General features: G+C 39.2%; 1 protein-coding gene across 7 annotated transcripts in view; it reads left to right on the top strand.

Moving 5' to 3' along the window:
- The window catches only part of PTPN1 (protein tyrosine phosphatase non-receptor type 1), a 45,520-nt gene extending 27,160 nt beyond the window's left edge, over window positions 1–18,360 (top strand). For 5 of the 7 annotated variants that reach the window (XM_074843209.1, XM_074843204.1, XM_074843206.1 and 2 more), the window contains 7 exons: window positions 1,599–1,689; window positions 5,398–5,496; window positions 8,258–8,395; window positions 10,115–10,324; window positions 11,045–11,206; window positions 11,849–12,084; window positions 14,836–18,360. In XM_074843209.1, the coding sequence (XP_074699310.1) occupies window positions 1,609–1,689; window positions 5,398–5,496; window positions 8,258–8,395; window positions 10,115–10,324; window positions 11,045–11,206; window positions 11,849–12,084; window positions 14,836–15,043 (1,134 nt within the window). In that variant the 5' untranslated portion in view covers window positions 1,599–1,608 and the 3' untranslated portion in view covers window positions 15,044–18,360. Of the gene's footprint in view, window positions 1–1,598; window positions 1,690–3,318; window positions 3,420–5,397; window positions 5,497–8,257; window positions 8,396–10,114; window positions 10,325–11,044; window positions 11,207–11,848; window positions 12,085–14,835 lie in introns of all 7 variants that reach the window. The other 2 variants (XM_074843203.1, XM_074843202.1) reach the window with 2 other exon arrangements.
- Window positions 18,361–18,638: the final 278 nt, after the last annotated feature.

Genomic DNA, 18,638 nt, shown 5'->3' with positions numbered 1-18,638 from the left:
GTATTAGACTGTGACAGTCAAGATCATGTTCTCCAGACTGCATTCTTCATAAGCAGAAATACTGGCAGCCATGTGTTAAGTTATAAAAAGATAGCAGCTGATGTCAGGGCTTATTTCAGTGAGGAGCCATTTCAGAATACTGTACTAATTTTGAGCAGGTATACGTAAACTAGAAACCTTCCCTTGACATGTAGTGTTCAGTGTAAATTGATACATATCTGAATAATGGGGTAGAAAAAGGTGATCAAGGAATAAGCTGCAGTAGATAGCCAGCTTAAAAAAAAAAAAATTCTTCAGCATTGTACATGATTTTTTTATGCAAAACGGAGAGGAACCAAGTAACGGCCTGCATTTTAGGGATTAGATTTGCTGGTATAAAATTCTTCTGTTCTGATGTTGGAAAGCTACCACAGTTTGAACCAGAGCCTGAGCTGATTTGAAACTATTAATAGAAGAGCCCGGCCTTTCCGTGCAAGTGATCCGTGTGTCACAAGCAGCCCTCCAAATGCACTAACTTTATGTGCACAGAAACCTGTTCTCTGTCACACTGGGTGTGGATCAACACCATGCTCAAATATATCTGTATCTGGACAGATAACTTAATATTAAACTCTGCTTTGTTTGGTTGACTATATGTAACAAAATTAATTTCATCCAATGAAAGGGGATGAATTTAGCTCAGTAATTTGTTTTTAATGATAATTTTAGTGGCCTCTGGGCTTTTTTTTTTTTTGTTCTTTTCACATCTGTGCACAGTGTCCATCTTAGGATTTCTTAAACTTATTATGCTATTGAAATATCAGTTCTACGGTAAATCCATTCCTTCAGTTTTCATTAATTTCAGTTAGATCTAACAGCTTCACCCTGAAGTTCCTAGTACTATAATTTTTAAGAACTGCATATTTCCACAGTATTTATTTACAATATGAAGTTCTGTTTCAACAAATTGGGACTAATGTCCAAGGACAGCAGAATTCTTTTTATTGTAATTTTTGAACTTATCTCAGATAGTTGAGCTATTACATGCATCTGAAAAAAACCCTGAAAGAAACCCTAATTATATGCTTGAGACGATATATATGTTTTAGTTGAGCATGTTACAAATAATTTTTGCCATTTCCAGCTTTGCTGATAAGATGTAAGTGATCTTAGACAAGTCACCACTCCCTCTGCATGTTTGATGCTAAGGGGAGCAGACGAGTTTTTTTCATATCACAATGAACATTTTCTAATTGCTTCTGAGTCAGAAGAACAATTGATAGTTTCACTGGTAGTGGAAACAATTGCTTAAAACAGTTTATATGCAAATGCTTTGGAGCAGAGACCCTGCTCCTTCAGGAGCATAAAGGCAGAATGTCTGGTAAATGTTCTGTTACTTTATTATGCAAGCTAATAATATTTTAACACACATATAATGTTAATGTAGTATTCTGATAAATTTAAACTCGATTCTTAAATCGAAACCCAAAGTGCTTTCTGTCCAGAACTCCCACACGTGAAGATGCAAAGTCAAATGGGTATTTGTCTTAAAATAGCTAATGGTATGATGATATTGGATGGGTTCATCTCTAAGACTTTTTTTTGTTTGTTTGTTTCAGGACATCAGGCATGAAGCCAGTGATTTTCCATGTAAAGTGGCCAAACATCCCAGAAACAAAAATAGAAATAGGTACAGAGATGTCAGCCCCTGTAAGTACGCTTTCTTTTCCATCTATTGTTTGTAACATAGTTGACCTCTAATGACAGCTTCTAACAGCTAAATGTTGAAAGAGCAAGGTTTCTGTTAGATGGATATGCATCCAAGACCTGCTTTACCTTTGAATTCTTATGCTGGAGAAGAATGGTGGCTGAAGTAGCATTAATAAAATTGCAAGTATTCTTTCTATTGCAGTATTACTTACCAGAGCATCCTTCTAGTCAGTGTAGCATAACTGCCCCTATTGGGAGATGGGGAAGAGTCTTGCATAAAACATGACTGCGAGAAATAAATGTAAGCTAATTGGAACAGAGAAAAAGAGACCTTTGCAAAGGTGATACTACTAGTGTGAGACCTGTGTTTCTGAAATTATTGTCATTACATATCCTGGTGAATTCTGGTGGGAAGTGCATCTCGGAGCACATGTCCTCTACAAGGCACAGCTCAGTTCGGTGATGCAGCCCATCTTCCCTCTGTGATCCCACGTACAAAGACTTGCCTATGTCTGCCATGCTGTACTTTTGGGGTGCAAGAGAGACTGCAACGACAAAAATGCACAGAGTGCAGAGAAGTACAGGTCTGTAGTTAAATGGTCAGCAAAGAGTACTTCATCTATCGGACCTAAAGGAAGTTCACAGCCGGTTTGCTAAACTCCCTTCTCTGTACTAAACGACAGTGCCTGTTGTGGGACTTCTTACCCTCTTCAAGGGTGCAGCACTGCCACCTGCTTTAAAAGCAAAGTTTCTATAGGCTCTGTCACTGGGCCAACATCTATCTTCTGTTCAAAGATTAAGTATTGTATCAGAAAACTTCTATAATTAGTGGTTAAAAGTTACTGAAGTCTTAGGGGCAGTGGACTAGGAATAATAATGTTGCACACAGTTTTCTTTACTAAGCAGTTCTAATATTTGGGGTTGTGAGTAGCAAATTGTTCCTTTTTGCCTTTAGATATTACTGCTTCCAATCTGTGTGGCTTTCTTGCAAAATTTGGGAACTCTTGTAGGTGTTTTTTCTGTTGGTGGTTTGTTTTTTTTAATCCCGAGTGGAGCAAGCTGAGACTAACAAAAGAGCAATGAAATTACATTTGCTGTAGTTCTTGAATTTTGATCATTCTTTCTGTACATTAAGGTGTGGTTGGGTTGGGAACAGTAGCTAGATGTCTATAAGAAGTCTGTGTTCTGTTTGTCCAACACATGTTTAGGCAAACCTTTAACAACCTTGAACAAGCTGGGTTTGAACGTTGAAGCTGCAAAAGATAAGCAGTTGTGTAATTAGATTTATTTTAAACCAGTAACTCGATAACTGTACAAATAGGTCAGTGTGATCTGGTTTGCAGATTACCATTGTGATTACTCCAGATGCAAATACTTCCATTCTTGCAATGTATTCTTGGAAGACAGAGTGCAACTTATGTTCTCTGCTCTGCTGTAGTGCTGTTCTTGCAGCACCTATATTGTATTTCCAGAGTTACAAGCACCAGTGATCACTTCTGCGCTACCTGTGATTAAGCTCTTGTCATTCTTCAGGACAACGCAGCTTTTGTGATCCTAACAGCTGATGAGGTTGTGCATGGATTGTGCTGTGTTGCATACATTAACCAGTGTTTTCTAATTGTGCTGCAGTTGATCACAGTCGAATTAAGCTAAACCAAGGTGACAATGACTATATCAATGCTAGTTTGATAAAAATGGAAGAGGCCCAAAGGAGCTACATCCTTACCCAGGTAATTGCTGGCAGTGGATAATAAAAATCATATGGTGATTAGAGTTGTTTTTTATGGGTTTTCTTTAGCCTTATTATGCTTGTTTACTTCATTGTAAAGGTAGTTAAGTATATATAAACATCTCTGTGTATATATAAACATACACATAAAACAATTTTACAGAAATGCTGTGTATTTCTTCCTGCTTCCTGTCAGCACTGTCTGACTTTGTAGAGTATTTTGGCCACTTTGTATGTTTGACTTTAGACCCATCTAGGCTAGAAGCTAACATACTTCCAGAAGTCTGCTTGTTGACTTACGACAATCAACATTTAGATGTGGTTAAAAGGAAGCACACTTCTACATGGAAAGTCAGCACAAAGGCTTCAGACCACTAGTCTTAAGTTGCCTGAAAAATTCTCTGAGCAGAGGTGAACCTCACTTAATGGGAGGGCTTTACATTTACAGAACTGTGTGTATGAACTTCACAATGTTCAAAATGTATTTGAAATAATGTACTTTAACGGGTACTTACGTCTTATGTTGAGTGGGGCAGAAGTTAACTGAAATATATTAGGGAACTTCTTGCACCTGATCTTCTGTTTCACATAAGCAGTATGTTCCACCCCATATTTCTTGTTAAACATCCTTCTGAAAGTGATGTTACCGTAGTATTTACAGATAATGTACCTCCTAATAACACAACGTCCAGAAGGTCTAAGTTGGGCAAGGCTGATATTTCTACCATTAATGTGAGAGAGGAAAGCTATGAATACAGTCTTTAGTGATAGGAATTTGGGAGGTGGGAGGGAAGTGGCTGTTTTTCACTGAATCTGTGAATTCCACACCTATACATATTTAAAAATACATGGATACACTGTTGTCTTATTCTGAGAGCTAGCAGCTGTGCCAGGATTCTTGTTTGTCCTAAATGTTTGATTCCCTGGATATTGTCCTGGTCTCTAATCTTGACTTTCTTTTTTACCCCTTCCTCCCACACTTTAGATAAAGGTAGACTGGGATTAATATTTTCAAGCGGCAGCTCTTCCTTCCTGTTTCTAGAGAATAAAGATAAATCTTCTAAGGAGGAAGAAGTCTACAGTACAGTGTTCAATATGAAAATGATTCTGTGCACACAGTTCTTATTCTGCTTATTCAGGACAGGGGAGGTTGATAATAGGGTTGAATTGGTATGTGGAATAGTCAGATGTGCAGCTAACTGGTACTAGTTATCTGTTCTGATCCAGAACATAATGGATGCAAATGGCTTTTTTTAAATCTAGTCATTCTTTCTGAGGACCCTGGCCTGCTGTTCTGTTTGAGCAAAGTGATGGATAGCAAATACAAGAGGCACAATGATGCTGGTTTGTGTTGTCCACAATTCAGAGCAACGGTTTTGGAGTGAAAAGTAGCAAAGGAACATGACACAAACAAAGTTATAAGGACATCTACTTTGTGACTAGATAGTAATCTTTAAAAGGAGTTATCATTATGTTCAGTTCCAAAGCAGATCCATGAAGATTCTAGAAAACCATATAATTTGTTACTGATCTGGCATTGTTTCAGTCCTTTGAATCTTTGTCTGTTCAGTCTAGTAATTTTCAAGTATTATGAGCATCAGTGATGTATTGCAGAATAGTTTAACATAGACTTTAATTCTGCTCTTAGTCAATGAGGTTTTATTTCCCCATTACTTTTGTATACCTTTCCTAAAAAAGTTCTCTCAGCATTTTTCACTCCCAGTTCTCTTCTCACAAGTGAGACCACTTCTCTCTTCCTGTTATGTATGGAGGGAAAAGATTAACTGTGCTTTCATGAGTAAATTTGTAGTGGGAAAATAGAACTTAAAACTGTGTCACTGCATTTTTTTACAGTTTGAAATGAGAAGTTGCTTGTTACTTATCTAAAATTATTGCCTAGTGCAGTAACTTTTACTGGGGAACATTGCACTGACATTAACAGAAAATAATGCTTATTTCTGGGGATTCTGTCTCTGCAGGGACCTTTGCCAAATACTTGTGGTCACTTTTGGGAGATGGTTTGGGAACAGAAAAGCCGTGGTGTTGTCATGTTGAACAGAGTAATGGAAAAGGGATCCGTAAGTACTTACCCGGTTCTAGCTCTGTGTTCATTGCATGTTTATGGTTTTTCTTTTTTTTTTTTTTTTTTTTAAAAAAAAACCAATAAACCAACCCAAAGAATGGGGAGCAGGGCAAGAGATGACCATAAGTAATTTTATCTATGAAATTATGCCTAGAATTGAATACCCGGTGAACCAATCTTAGTGCAGTCAGAAAATTATTCAGTTTGTAATTGTAGGTCCTAATTTCTTCTGAATTTGGCTGAAATAAGGCATGAACACGACATGACTCTCCACGCAGATGAATATTTGGTCTCTACTGCTAACCTAGGTATCTGAATGTGGTTGTTTTCAGTGTACACAGATTGCACCTCTCCAAGGCCATTTACACCAAGTGTTCGTTCATTCACAAGCGTTAGGAAATGGTGTTGAAGCAGTTAGAGAGGCACTTTGACTCCAGGTTTCCTTCACACAGTAAGAGCTCTGATTATTAAATATACCACCAAGGCACAGTGTTTCTCCACCAGTGTCACTGTTTTACAAAATTCCATAGAGGTCTGAGGAGAGTGGAGGTGTGATTGAAGGTACTTCACCCGGTATCTGTTGTAAGCAATGATGTTCTGGGTGATGGGGAACCAGCTGTTAAGCTGGTGCTTTACTTGCTAGGACAAGTGCGGTGGGCTAAGTTCTGTCCAGACCTTTTAGGAAGTTTACGTTAGACAAGACAGGCAGAAGATGAAAGGGAACAATAGATGAACAAACACTTGTGGTTATTTTAAGTAATTTACCTTCAGATAAAAAGTTTTGGTTTCTCCAGCATGTGGAGTAGCTGCTGTCTTGAGAGGAAATGCCTCAGCCTTTCTGATGGTGGAGAAGACAGGAACCATCAGGCATGGTTTTCATCCATGGGTCACAGTTCTGCCTCTATGCTAATTCCACCACTGCCATCCTTAAAGTGCACTTGGCAGCTGTGCAAATTTGAGACAAAAGCAATTTTAAAGACTAATAGAAATGCACAATTTGAAGTTGAACGTTACAGTGCCATCAGTATAAAGACACTTTGGAGGAGGGGAGCGGGTATGTTGAGTATCCACCAGTGATAACTGGGTGGTACATGCTTTTGGATAATCAGAAAAGAATTCCTAATAATCAGGAAAATTCTTGTGCAATGAGTTGTGTTTTAATAAACTGCAGTCATGATTTTTGAGTGTTTTGGCTTTGTTGTAGTGCAAGTGAAATTTAATATTTAAGAGAGATGCAGTAACCATATTTTTCAATAGTTTCTTCCTTTCCATCATTCCCACTCATTCCTTGCGCCGCCAATAGTTTTGAACAAAATGAATTACTGTGCTCCCTTAGGGCAGGCTGCTTACACTTCTCAGCAAGCAGCAGTGGGGGACCTACAGTAGAGCACAACAAAATATTGTTTGCAGACACATTTGGTGGAGAAATCGGACACAAAGCCAGTTCCTGTCTCTTTAACATTAATTCAAAAAAAAAAAAAAAAAGTGCAGAGTTACAACTTCATTCTACACCCTGGTAAACTAGAGGATGTATTACTATAGAATTAGTCTTGAGCAAAACTAGTGTTAGACTACCTATGAATAAAATACTGAAGGATTTTCTCATTCATAAAATGCTGTCAGAAATCATCTTAGTCTTGAGAATGCTGTTCTTTGTTCTTCCACTTCAACTTTAAAGCCATATAATTTGCCCTAGCATTAGCCATGTCTAACAATCCGTTCTTACTGCATGTCCAGGTACGGGCAAATGGTGGTCCTAATCCCATTTCAGAGGAGCAGTGCTTAGTGACAGAAGTAGCAGGCCAGTTCTCCCTCTCACAAGATTCTTAGATTTAACAGTCAGAATGTGGTTGCAGGCTTTCCTATTCGTGTTGCAGATGAGCTGCTTTAATTTCCGTTTTTTCCTGCGCACTGCAAAATGTGCTACTTTTCTATTTGGTTGACTCATTTAAGGTCCTAGCATGTAGCAGTCTTTGCAAAAACTAAGCTCTCTGGGAGACTTTACTGAGAAAATTGAAATTCAGGCAGAAGTAGGTAATGGGAATGTTTGCTGAATGCAGTTGGGTTTTTTTTGGCACTTCACTTTTAAACTGTGCCATGTAAAATCAAAATGATCTCACTGCTATTTTTATTTTTGTGGTGAGTGAATGGAGTAACCCAAAATCTCTTCTGATGTTACACTTGCAAATTAGCAATGTTGTAATTCTCTATATGTAGCTTATTCGTGGAATTCATAATACTTTTTCACAGTATGTTCTGCTCTTGTTAACATCTATCTCTTCTTTTGAAATTCAAATATTTGACATAAGGGTAATAAATAAAATGCAGAGTAGACCAAAATTCAGGCTTTGGCAGAGTGTTGAGGGCTTTTGTCCTTAGTTATTAGATGGTTTTGTTTGTTTGTTCTGACACAAGCTAAAATAAATAATGGCTTTGGAGATTAGATTCCATAGTTTCACACTCTTTCAGCTTACATGTAGAAGAGAGCTCTAGCTAAACAAAGATATCCTCAATCCTTAGGTATTTTCATGAGTTCAGTCAGAGTCAAAATAATTTGACCCATACAAAAGATTTACTGAAGATGTGGTTCTGCAACATAAAGAAAGACTGATATTCTTCACACTACAGTTGGTCCACATTATAATAAAAGCAGACAAAGAAATTGTCTCATAAGAAAATGTTGTATTTAAGGATGTTTATTCCGTGCCTTTTACACAAACATAAATGACATATGAATGTCTCCTGTTTGTTTTTAGATAAAGTGTGCACAGTACTGGCCACGGAAGGAGGAGAAAGAAATGTTTTTTGAAGATACAAACTTGAAACTAACCTTGATATCTGAAGATATAAAATCATATTACACAGTACGACAACTAGAATTGGAAAACCTTACAGTAAGTACAGAAACTAGTACCAGTCAGATTCTTCAGTCTCTCTGAGGTGAGATTTGCCTCCTCATCAACAGGGTCTTGAAAAAGATGTTCAAAAGTTACAGCAGATTTTGTTCTGAAATTGGTGATTCTGCATGAGATTGTTCTTTGGCCTCTCGTTTGTGTGTTGTGGAAATGAAATTCTTAAATATTTATGAAACATATCTGGGGAAACTACAATCATTTTCATGTCTCAGCTGTACACTGAGTGAGAAGGTTAGTTTGTCACTACCTTTCAAAGAATCTTTTATAAAATCACTTAGCAGCTGTTCTAGTGCTTTTGTGTTACAGCTGAAATAATTGTTCTTCCTGTCACTTAAGCTACCTGTTTGCCTGTGTCTTGTTCTAAGGTTTATTTTTAGGTTTTGGCTTAAATCTTCAGGTTTTACGTTGATGGCTTTCATCAGAAAGCAGGAACTGTTTTAGCGCTGGTCCTGCAATGAGCTGTATGGAGCTCAGTACAAGGATCAGGCCACTAGCTTTAAAAGAAATAACTTCTTTTCTTTTTCTTTTTTTTTTTTTTCCCCTTTTGCACAATACCAAAATAAAAGTATACATGCCATTTCCCACCCTTCCTCTACTCTTCAACATTGCCCTGTATTAAAGCAGTGAGAGCTAATCTAAAGCTTCTTGGGAAGACTGGCTAAGGAATAACACCAGTAACTTTCACTAAATGCAGGTCACTGAAGATAATGTCTGAGGTCCTCGATGGTGCTGAGCTAGGTGTGTATATTGAGATGTGCTAGCCTGAGTTCTGTTCTGCCCTGGTACTGCTCACTACTGGAAGACACAGTTATTCCTTTGCTCATCTGTTAGCATCTTGTATGCTTCATCCTGCCAGGAAACGTGAGGCAGCAGATGCAAATTTGACTAAATTATGCCTGAGTAAGAATTTAATTGATGTAGTTTGTGGTGTGTATGAACTATGACGTCTGCTGTAGACATATTTGATGGTTGTAGCTCACTGTTCTAGGAGGACGTGAGCACCAGTGGTTTAGCAGTCTTGGAAGAGAGTTGTAAGGTTGGGAACAAACCTGTAAAGGAACAGCTGTGATAGCATAAGGGCTTTGCCTGCAGAAAGTGTAAAGGGCTTCTATAACTTGAGGTATTTCATTTTGAGAAATCTTCAAATGATATTCCCTCAACAGAAATTGGAAGGCAGTGGCTATTTTGTGGCAATACAAGCATTTGAACTGTACTGAAAAAACTAAACCATGTTATAAATAAGTAAATTTACTTATCTAATTTCCTTTGCTCAAAATGGAGACCTCCACAACAAGAGATAATTATTTGTAATTAGTTTCTTAGCTGTGCAGCTATAAAAGCTCCCTCAGACTGGTGGAACTTTGTCATTTCAGTTTAAGTCTGCCATTCTAAAGATGGAGTGGAAGCAGCATAGTCTGAGTAGCGTACAAAGCTGAGCAGGCACGTGCCTCCATTCCATTTAAGAGTTATTTTCAAAGGAAGTAGCTAAAATATTTCCAAAGGCACAAACTTGAAATTGACCTAAAGGTAAAAATGTCTGATGTCTAAAGCTGTGTGTCTAAATATTGAAGTGGCCACTTGCTAGGAAAATGAACAAGGAATTGTATTTGCTGATTAGAATGTTGTAGGCGACTGTGCTTTGAATACTTCTGACTCCTGTATCCAAGCTGAAAGACTTCCTAAATGCTGTTTTTACAGACACAGGAAACTAGGGAGATTCTGCACTTCCATTATACTACGTGGCCTGACTTCGGTGTCCCAGAGTCACCTGCTTCATTCCTCAATTTCCTGTTCAAAGTGAGAGAGTCTGGCTCACTTAACCCTGAGCACGGTCCCGTTGTGGTGCACTGCAGTGCGGGAATCGGGAGATCAGGAACTTTTTGTTTGGTTGATACATGTCTTCTACTGGTAAGAACTACTTACTCCAGATGATATGCTATTTCTGTAGAGTTGTTTTGAGGAATGGCTTGTTGTAGGCTCACAAGGAGCCGAGGTATTTCTGTGAAGTATTGTTGCATGCTATTTCCCATTATCTTACTCATACTCAGGGTTAGGAGTGTATGCCAAGGCAGATCTCATTCTTAACTGACCATTTTGAGTGTGGGGAGGAAAAGTCTCTAGTTTTTAGACTGATTTGCAAAGAGAGGCTTTGCCCTTGTGGTTAAGGAAAAAACCACTAGATGTCTGCTAAGTAATAGTGTGAACTACCCTGAAACAATGCAGAATAAATCTAATGTGTTTCCTTTTACAGAGTCAGCTTCACATATAGGTAGGGGGAAATGGTCCCGACTTTAAGATAAAACTGTAGTTCCCTTGGCTTTATGCTGTCACTGTGTGAGAGTAACTAACACACAGAAGTCAGGCCTAGATTAAAATGTCCTTTTTTTTTTCCCTAATCATATTTTCAAAACAAGAAAGACAAAAAGGGGAAAACATACAGCATGTTGGAGGCCCAGTGTTTTCTCCTCCATGTCTTTTTAGAGACCCAATAAATAGCTGCTGATACCAGTTTTTTATTATTTATTAATTCTGTAATATGGAGAATAGGCTGAAGGTCCTACTACAAAATGTGTCATTGCTGTGAATCTTACCAGAGCATAAAGCTTTGTTTCAAATTTTTATCTTCAGATGGACAAACGGAAAGATCCTTCTTCTGTGGACGTTAAACAGGTTCTCCTAGAAATGAGGAAGTACAGAATGGGACTCATACAGACAGCAGATCAGCTCCGTTTCTCCTACTTGGCTGTTATTGAAGGGGCAAAATTCATTATGGGAGATGCTTCAGTGCAAGTGAGTACCACTGGCCACACAGCTTAATGTGGGGAGCTCTGTTCTAACTGTAGCAAATATGTAGGATGAGCAGAACAGAAAGAAACTTTACATTTCATGCTTGCTTTGGCTTCAGTATAATTTTATATTATGGGGTGCTTTACGATCTGTCACGACCTAAAGTGTTGTATGTAAAAACCTTCAAAAAGATACCTGTGGTATAACAGGTGGCCTTGTGTACTTTTCAACACTGTAATTGAGGTGTAGACTGGCTGCATTGGCCTTGTCTTTCAGTTCAGATAATAAAATTTTTCTAATATGACAGAAGTTTAAGTATTATGATTAAATCCTGTAAGTTTGTTTTATGGTAAGCAGAACTCTAGCAACACAGATTCTATTTTGGCTATTTAAATTTTCCAGAAGTAGATAAAAATTTCCTGTATTTATAGCATATGTCTTCTGTGTACTGGGTGTAGCTTAGGTTTGGAGTTCTTGTCTCTTCTTTTTTTATTATTTTTTTTTTCTTCAACACAAATGAACAGCCACTCTAAGAATGAATGAAAAGGTAGAGTGCAAAGACCCTGCCATGTTAAAATTAAAAGTTGTAGTAGCTTATATAAAAGAAATAGAGGAAAATTTAATCAGGCTTTTCCTTCCCTGAAGGAGCAGTGGAAAGAGCTCTCCAATGAAGACCTGGACCCACCACCTGAACATAACCCACCACCTCCCAGACCACCAAAGCGAACCTCAGAAATGCACAATGGAAGGATGCATGAACACACAGAATTCTTTCCTAAACATCAAGTAGTAGAGGAAGAGGTTAGATGTTCGGTCAGCACTGTGGAAGAGATGGTTCCAGATGGCAGAGCTTGTTCATCTGTGCCACTGATCACAGACAGGTAATCATTTAGTTTCCCACTTTTGACTGTCCCAAGAAGAGTGTCCAGTGGGCTTATGGCATTGAGAGGTTGCAGGACGTTTGCTTATAAATGACATTTCATACAGAAGGGCCTGACAGACCTTGGTCGAGTTAGTGTCGGAGTAGTTCCAACCCCAAATCCTTTCAGTAAAGGTCTTACGCCTGTGTTAACTTCATGCATAAGCTAGGGCCTCTTCGGGATCCTGCTAGAGTAGAAGAAAAAGTGACAGCATAATGAGGTGATTTAGTCTTGATTTACATGCAGTATATGTTAAGTTACAGAGGAGCTCTTTCACTACTCAGAGGTGCTATTAGTCATGTAGCTGAAGACCAGGCTGGCAGGCTTTAGCTGCACCGAGACACGTGAAATTCGTTGCAAGCTAAGCTACTTCTGATGAAAGGAGTAGAGGGGGCTCCTGAACAGAGGACTCTTCTACCTGTCATTGTAATCTAAACTGTAAAGGCTAATAAACGTGCAGCAATGCTGCGTGCAGGGGCGGTGGAAGAGGGGGGAGGCCGAGGTTCCTGCCTGCGTAACCACTAGATGTCCCTCCTGATTTACCGGAGCGGCGGGGAGCTGCTTGAAACCAGCACGCCTTGGTGTTACTGGCATCCTGCGTGTGAACTAGTTTTATTCGGAACAACCAAATGAATGCCACACAGAACAAAAAAAAATCAAAATTTAAAAAAATTTAAATAAAAAACCCTACACCCACCAGGGACTATCAAGGGAAAGTTTAATGTTCTCCCAGTAGATGGTCTCCTAACAAGACATCTTCAGCTTCCCATAGGAATACTGGAATAAAATACCAGATATTTTATTTTTTTTTTTAGTATTGTCCGTAGAACTCTAGAGCCTTTTCAACAGATGCAGCTGGCAGGCTTGATGTATTTAATTTAGCTGAACCAGTGGGAGAGCATGTGTGACTCTGGGAACTGGAGATTAGTGAGATGTGTTTCCAGTAGTCTTTCTTCAAAATAAACCTCCTCTTAATTTCACACAGCAGAGAGGCTGAGACCATGAGCTGAACCTGTTGTTTCCCTCCAAATTCTGCTGGAGGCAGGGAGATAAAACACAAAACGTGAAACAATGTTTGGATCAGGACTTTTCTTAGTTCATTGGGGAGATTCTGGAAATGAGATACTGAAATTCCAAACATCTTTACTAAAAAGAAAGGAAATCTTGGAAATAGAAATGGACACAAATGGAGGCTTAGCTACAAAAGAAGGAAATGTTGCAATGGTAGCACCTCCCTCTTTCTTCCCTCCGTGACAATATAGTTCTGTTACCAGAATGTTTGCCTGGGATGTGAGATGCCAGCTAATGCTTTCCACGCCTAATGAAGAGTATGGATTTAAAGCTGATGTCTTATTAGCTATATAAATCTGAGTTTCTCAGTGAATAAATGGTTTCCTGGAAATACTTTACACAGTGTAGTTTAAATAAGCGTAAGACATGTCTGGCTCTAAAGAGCTCAGAGACTCAATTAATTTCATTTATTATAGTCCCTTGTCTGAGGTTGAGGGTGAGTCATCCTCTGGAACTGCCTGTCTTCATTGATTGTAGAGGCTGACTAGACATCTACCTTTTACTTGGCTGAAGTTAAATCTGACCTCCTGCAATGTTTCAGGCATACTAGGAAAGGACAGGATTTGAATCCTGAGCTCCCTCATTCTGTACCAGTACTGCTGCTGCAGGATCAGGCCTCCTTTGTGATCATTGCTCTTGTCCTCATGTCTGGGACAGTGAGTCTAGAAGGGGAGAAAGTGCAACTTGCTAGGTAGGAGGGGAAGGAATAGAGTTAGAGAAGCAGTCTGATGTGAAGGGATGGGGGACAGTGTGAGACTGGAGGAGATGGAGGGGTAGGAAATGGACATTGTGCTGGCAGGGGTGAGGGAAGAAGAAGTCTTAAGCACATTTATTTTCCTGCCCAGATATTCTAGTGTCTGGGATGGAAGGTTCCTGAGTTCTTCTACACTTAAGCTGTCAGGATTGATATCAAGATATCTAGGAAATCCCCCTGCAAAGCATCTCCCTGCTGGTTACCACCCTTCTGGTTCTCACAGCGTGGTGATGCTCTGCTTTCTAAATTCAACTGGAAGAAGTTGTACAGTAGATATAAAAGTTCCTGCTCACTTAAGAAGCCTCTTTGGGTTTCACTATACTGCCAGCAGGATGGAGGTCTAGTATCTGCAAACAAAACCATGTTTAGAGAGCTTTAAAGGTGAGATCTTCAGTTCCATCATTAAAAGCTATTGCAGTGCATTTAGCCACCCTTCTAAGTTACGGCTGCAAGAGCAACCACAGTTCCTTCATTTTCTGACTTTTTGGGTGGGTGCTTGATTTTAGAACCTTAATGTTCTCCTGTCCTGGGTGCAGGTTTGAGTTGTGCTGGTTCACTACTTGTCTCAGTGCAGGTAGCAGATCTGTGATAAGCAGTAGGAGTAGGGTGGTGGTTAAGACTAAGTCAGCTTATCCTTTGAAGGGCACAAAATACTCCCCAGCATGGCTTTTGATGACAAGCACTGTTCTAAACCTGTAATTTAATAGCCAGAACTGTAATAATTAGTGATAGGCTTTGGTTTGTCATCTGCTGCAGCTCCTGATAGCAAGAGATTTCTGACTTTGCCTGTGGTGTTTGGTGGGTGAGGCCATGCCCTTGGAGAGGCTGCGTGGCATCTCTCCAAGATGGAGAATCCAGTACTGAATACTTATTTCTTTGTCCTTAAGCACTAGTCAAGACACTGAAATTCGGAGGAGAACTGTTGGTGAAAATCTGCGTCTCTCGCCCCACAAAGAAGAGTCAATGAAGTCAGAAAACTCAGAAGAGGATGATGAGAACATGATGACAACTTGGAAGCCATTTCTAGTGAACATATGCATGTTCACTTTCCTCACAGCAGGAGCTTATCTCTGTTACAGGGTGTGTTTTCATTGATGGACATGCCAGCAAGATCGACCCTGCAGAAAACACCAATGATTCGATCAGTTTGTAATAAACTTCTCTGAAAGCAAGCTAGTGGAGGCGTGTGAGCCTTGTCTCAGTGGAGGTAGATCTTAGGTTGAAAGGCCGGAACTTCGGTTAGGGCTTAAAGAGAGAATTGATGCACTAGGGTTTTATCTAGCCCTGTGGTCCCAAGAACATAATATTCTAATCTCAGGGCCTTAAAATATTCAGGAGTAAGCAGAAAAAATGCCAAATAGTCTGTTTTCCTTTTTTTTCTTCTTTTTTTTAAACTAAATAATAGAATTACAACACATTGTTGTTTTTAGCCTTTTTTAAAAAGCCAGTTCTTTTTCTTTTGTGTTTCAGAAAAACTAGGCACAAGTGAAACTTGCTTGTACTCTCCAAGTGTTGTAACCAAATACATGACTTATATTGACGAGTTCCCAAAAAAAGAGAAAGAAACCCACATACCTGAAGAATGTAAACTTTTTGGAAGGGAGGGTGTTGGGGGAGGGGTGTTTGTGGTTGGGTTTTTTTGTTTTGTGTTTTTTTTTAACTTGCTTCATCATTAAAGACTGAGTTGTGGGCAGTGCCTGTGGTATTGATATATTTAATCTTGGCATAACTGTTCTTAAAGAGCTTATTGTTTTACATGTGTTTATAGAAACAGGCTTCTGCATTTGCTCAGGGTATCCCAACATGTCAAGCTCTTTTTTTTTTTTTTTAATAAGTGTATCTCCTCATTGACTTTTGTTGCACTCTACTTGCACATATGCCTATTTACATTGCACCATCCTTTGTAAAGCTGTTTTCACTTTTATATTCTGGGTTAGAAGAGGTTGAGGGTAGGGAGAGAAGCAGGAAGGGAAATTCAACCAAAACATGTCCACCAGCATTTTGCAGCTGTGCAGTTGGCATTCAGAAGGACCAGTTCTTAAACCTCATCATTTGGAATGTAAAATGCAGTTTCACTCTACACCTGCTCCAGAAGGAATAGCATGCTTCCTGCAAGGGCCGGAGAGGTAACGCGCTTGGAGGCATTGCAGGCCATGAACAGGAAAGCATTTCAATAAATCCAGAGCAATTAAAGCTGTGGCAGCTTCCTTAAGATGTAAAAAGTTCGACAGAAGACATGTTGGTCTGTGAACGGATCAGTTGGCTTATGATGCAAGCATTTGTGTGTTCTGCTTTTTTTAAAGCGAAGATTTAAAATACTGGCTTTAGTTTGGCTTGAAGATACGCTCTTAGTTAATTATCAGACATGGTGGTGTGAGAGGGTAAGTCTTGCACCTCTGCAGACAGGGTTGTTGCTGTCCCAAGGCAAGCGAAGCGAGATGGGGGTTTGTCCTGTGCCACGCTGTGTCTGCGTTGTTTTGCTCAGTCGGGGCCTGTCCTGCAGGCCCGGGGCTTGAATAATGTAAAGTGCTTGTAAATAAGGATTTGGGTGCATTGGTAGAACTGTGACTGGAAGTCGGCGTTGCACTAACCAGTCTTAGGCAATGCTGTTCCTCTTGTTAGTACCAAATTATTAATAGCTGAAACAATAATAGCAAAGATTTCTTTGCTCGTGTCATGGCGCAGAGAATAGGAGTAAACACTACGGAAAGTTGTAGTGATTGAAACTAAACCATGACCGCTGATTTGCAACAGTGTTACTAATCAGTTTTTTTATTTTTAAAGTCTTTCTAGATTTATAGCACTTAACCACCATTCTCAGTGCAAACATCGCTATGGAGTATCTGATGTAAGTCTCTCTCCACTCCATATTTATTTTTGCAAAGCTGTCTGTAGGTGTAGCTCTTCTCCTTCAGTGAATAAGTTGGTTAACTGGGTGGGGGGTGGGGGTGGGAGTTATTTTGTGTTTTGTTAAGCTTGCATCAAGGGCTTTTCAAAAGTACAATAATAAATCCTCAGGTAGTACTGGGAATCAATACTTTACCTGTGAGACTGTTGGTCAGACCAGTACTTGAAAGGAGGAATGTTGTAATCAGTCAATATTTAGTTATATTATTGGAAACATGAAAAATGAGTATAGAAAAATGGTAATATATAATGGCTCATCTGTGTATTTAAGATACAGTATGTGATTGCTTTGTCCCCACTATTCTCTCCATCATCTGGTAGAATAGTGCTAAGGCAACATTTGTACCCCATTTGTATTAAAATGCATGTAAAGTCTTCTAGTGTCCTGATTAAATACCATGTGCTTGAAAGGTGAAAGAACTTATATTTCTGCTTCCTGATGTGCCCAAATTATATTTGCATGAACTGATCATTAAGTGGCTGTGGTTCCAAGGGTGTTGCTGAAAGTATCTTCGTTCAGCGATGGACTGATTTGGTGTTTATCAGATAACATGTACTCGCCTAATACTTGGCATGACTTCCTATTGAATTTCTGCGTACTCAGTGTAACCCGGTTGTTGAGCATGGTTCATTTCAGCTGAGTAAGTGTAGTACAGACATTCCAGAGAGTTTAGTAAGCCCTATTCACACCTCACCTCTGGTCGCTGTAGGCAAGCAATAGCTCAGTGATTTCAGGGTAGGACTTGCTGTGCTGCCTTCAAAGTCTCTTCTGCAAGATCTCAAGATCATGCTTTGATCTGCAGAAACACGGGCTCCAGAAGTGGTGGCCCATTTAAAAACAAAGAAACAGAAACCACCTCCATACTGTTCCCAAGAGGGACTATTTTAAATTTTAGGCTTGACAGGAAAGCAAAGCATCCTTCCTTTAAATCCAGAACAATTCACTTGCAAATTATTCTAACAGGAGAAAGTTTCTACAGCTGATAAGGTTTTGAACATCCCCCTTTCTGCCCCTTTCTTTCATCTGTCCTGGGATAGACAGTGGACCATCCCACAAGCCCAGTGAGGTGTGTATAAGGCTTATAATACTGAACTGTAAACATTTTTGTTTTGATGTCCTGTATATGTATGTAGTAGTTTGGGTGTGTATATACAGTAGCGTTTCAAAGTGGGTGTATTGGGTAACCTATTCTTGGAAAATGGACAAACATCCATGTTAAACTTGTTAGAAAGTTAGTGAGCTGCTCTGCTATATGCCTTAAGCAAATATTTACTCATCAGGTCTTTCTTTTTTACAGATTGCCATAGAATAAACTTTTTTTAAAAAAATAAAAAAACAAAAAAGCTAAATGTTTTGGTATAATACATTTTCAGGTATCTTGTCTTTTGTGTAAGCCGCTGCAAAGACCTCACAGGTTATAGTAAAATTGTACAGTTTTTCAATTTCCCATACAAGTTTTCAGTTCTCATTTTAGTTGTAACAATAAAATTCTTTTTTTAAAGAACGTACATGTGAGTCTCACTGCTTCCCGTCTTTCCCTGGCGCTGTTCTGAACCACGTGCACATCAGGGCACCATGAACTTCGGTGGGGTTTTTTTGTAGAGGAAAGTGATTTAAGTGTTACTGTAAGAACTTGCTTGTAGGTCAGAGCTCCAGCAATAGAGAATAAATGAAGTGAGTATCCCTGTCTCTCCCTGACACATACATCTCTCTCCTCTAGTCTTTCACATTAAACAGTTAAATTTAACTACCTTGGCTCAGGAATTGGTGTCATATAAAAAG

Source organism: Strix aluco, chromosome 17, assembly GCF_031877795.1.
Source record: "Strix aluco isolate bStrAlu1 chromosome 17, bStrAlu1.hap1, whole genome shotgun sequence".
NCBI classification, from domain to species: Eukaryota; Metazoa; Chordata; class Aves; order Strigiformes; family Strigidae; genus Strix; species Strix aluco.
This window is presented reverse-complemented; position numbering and strand designations above follow the sequence as displayed.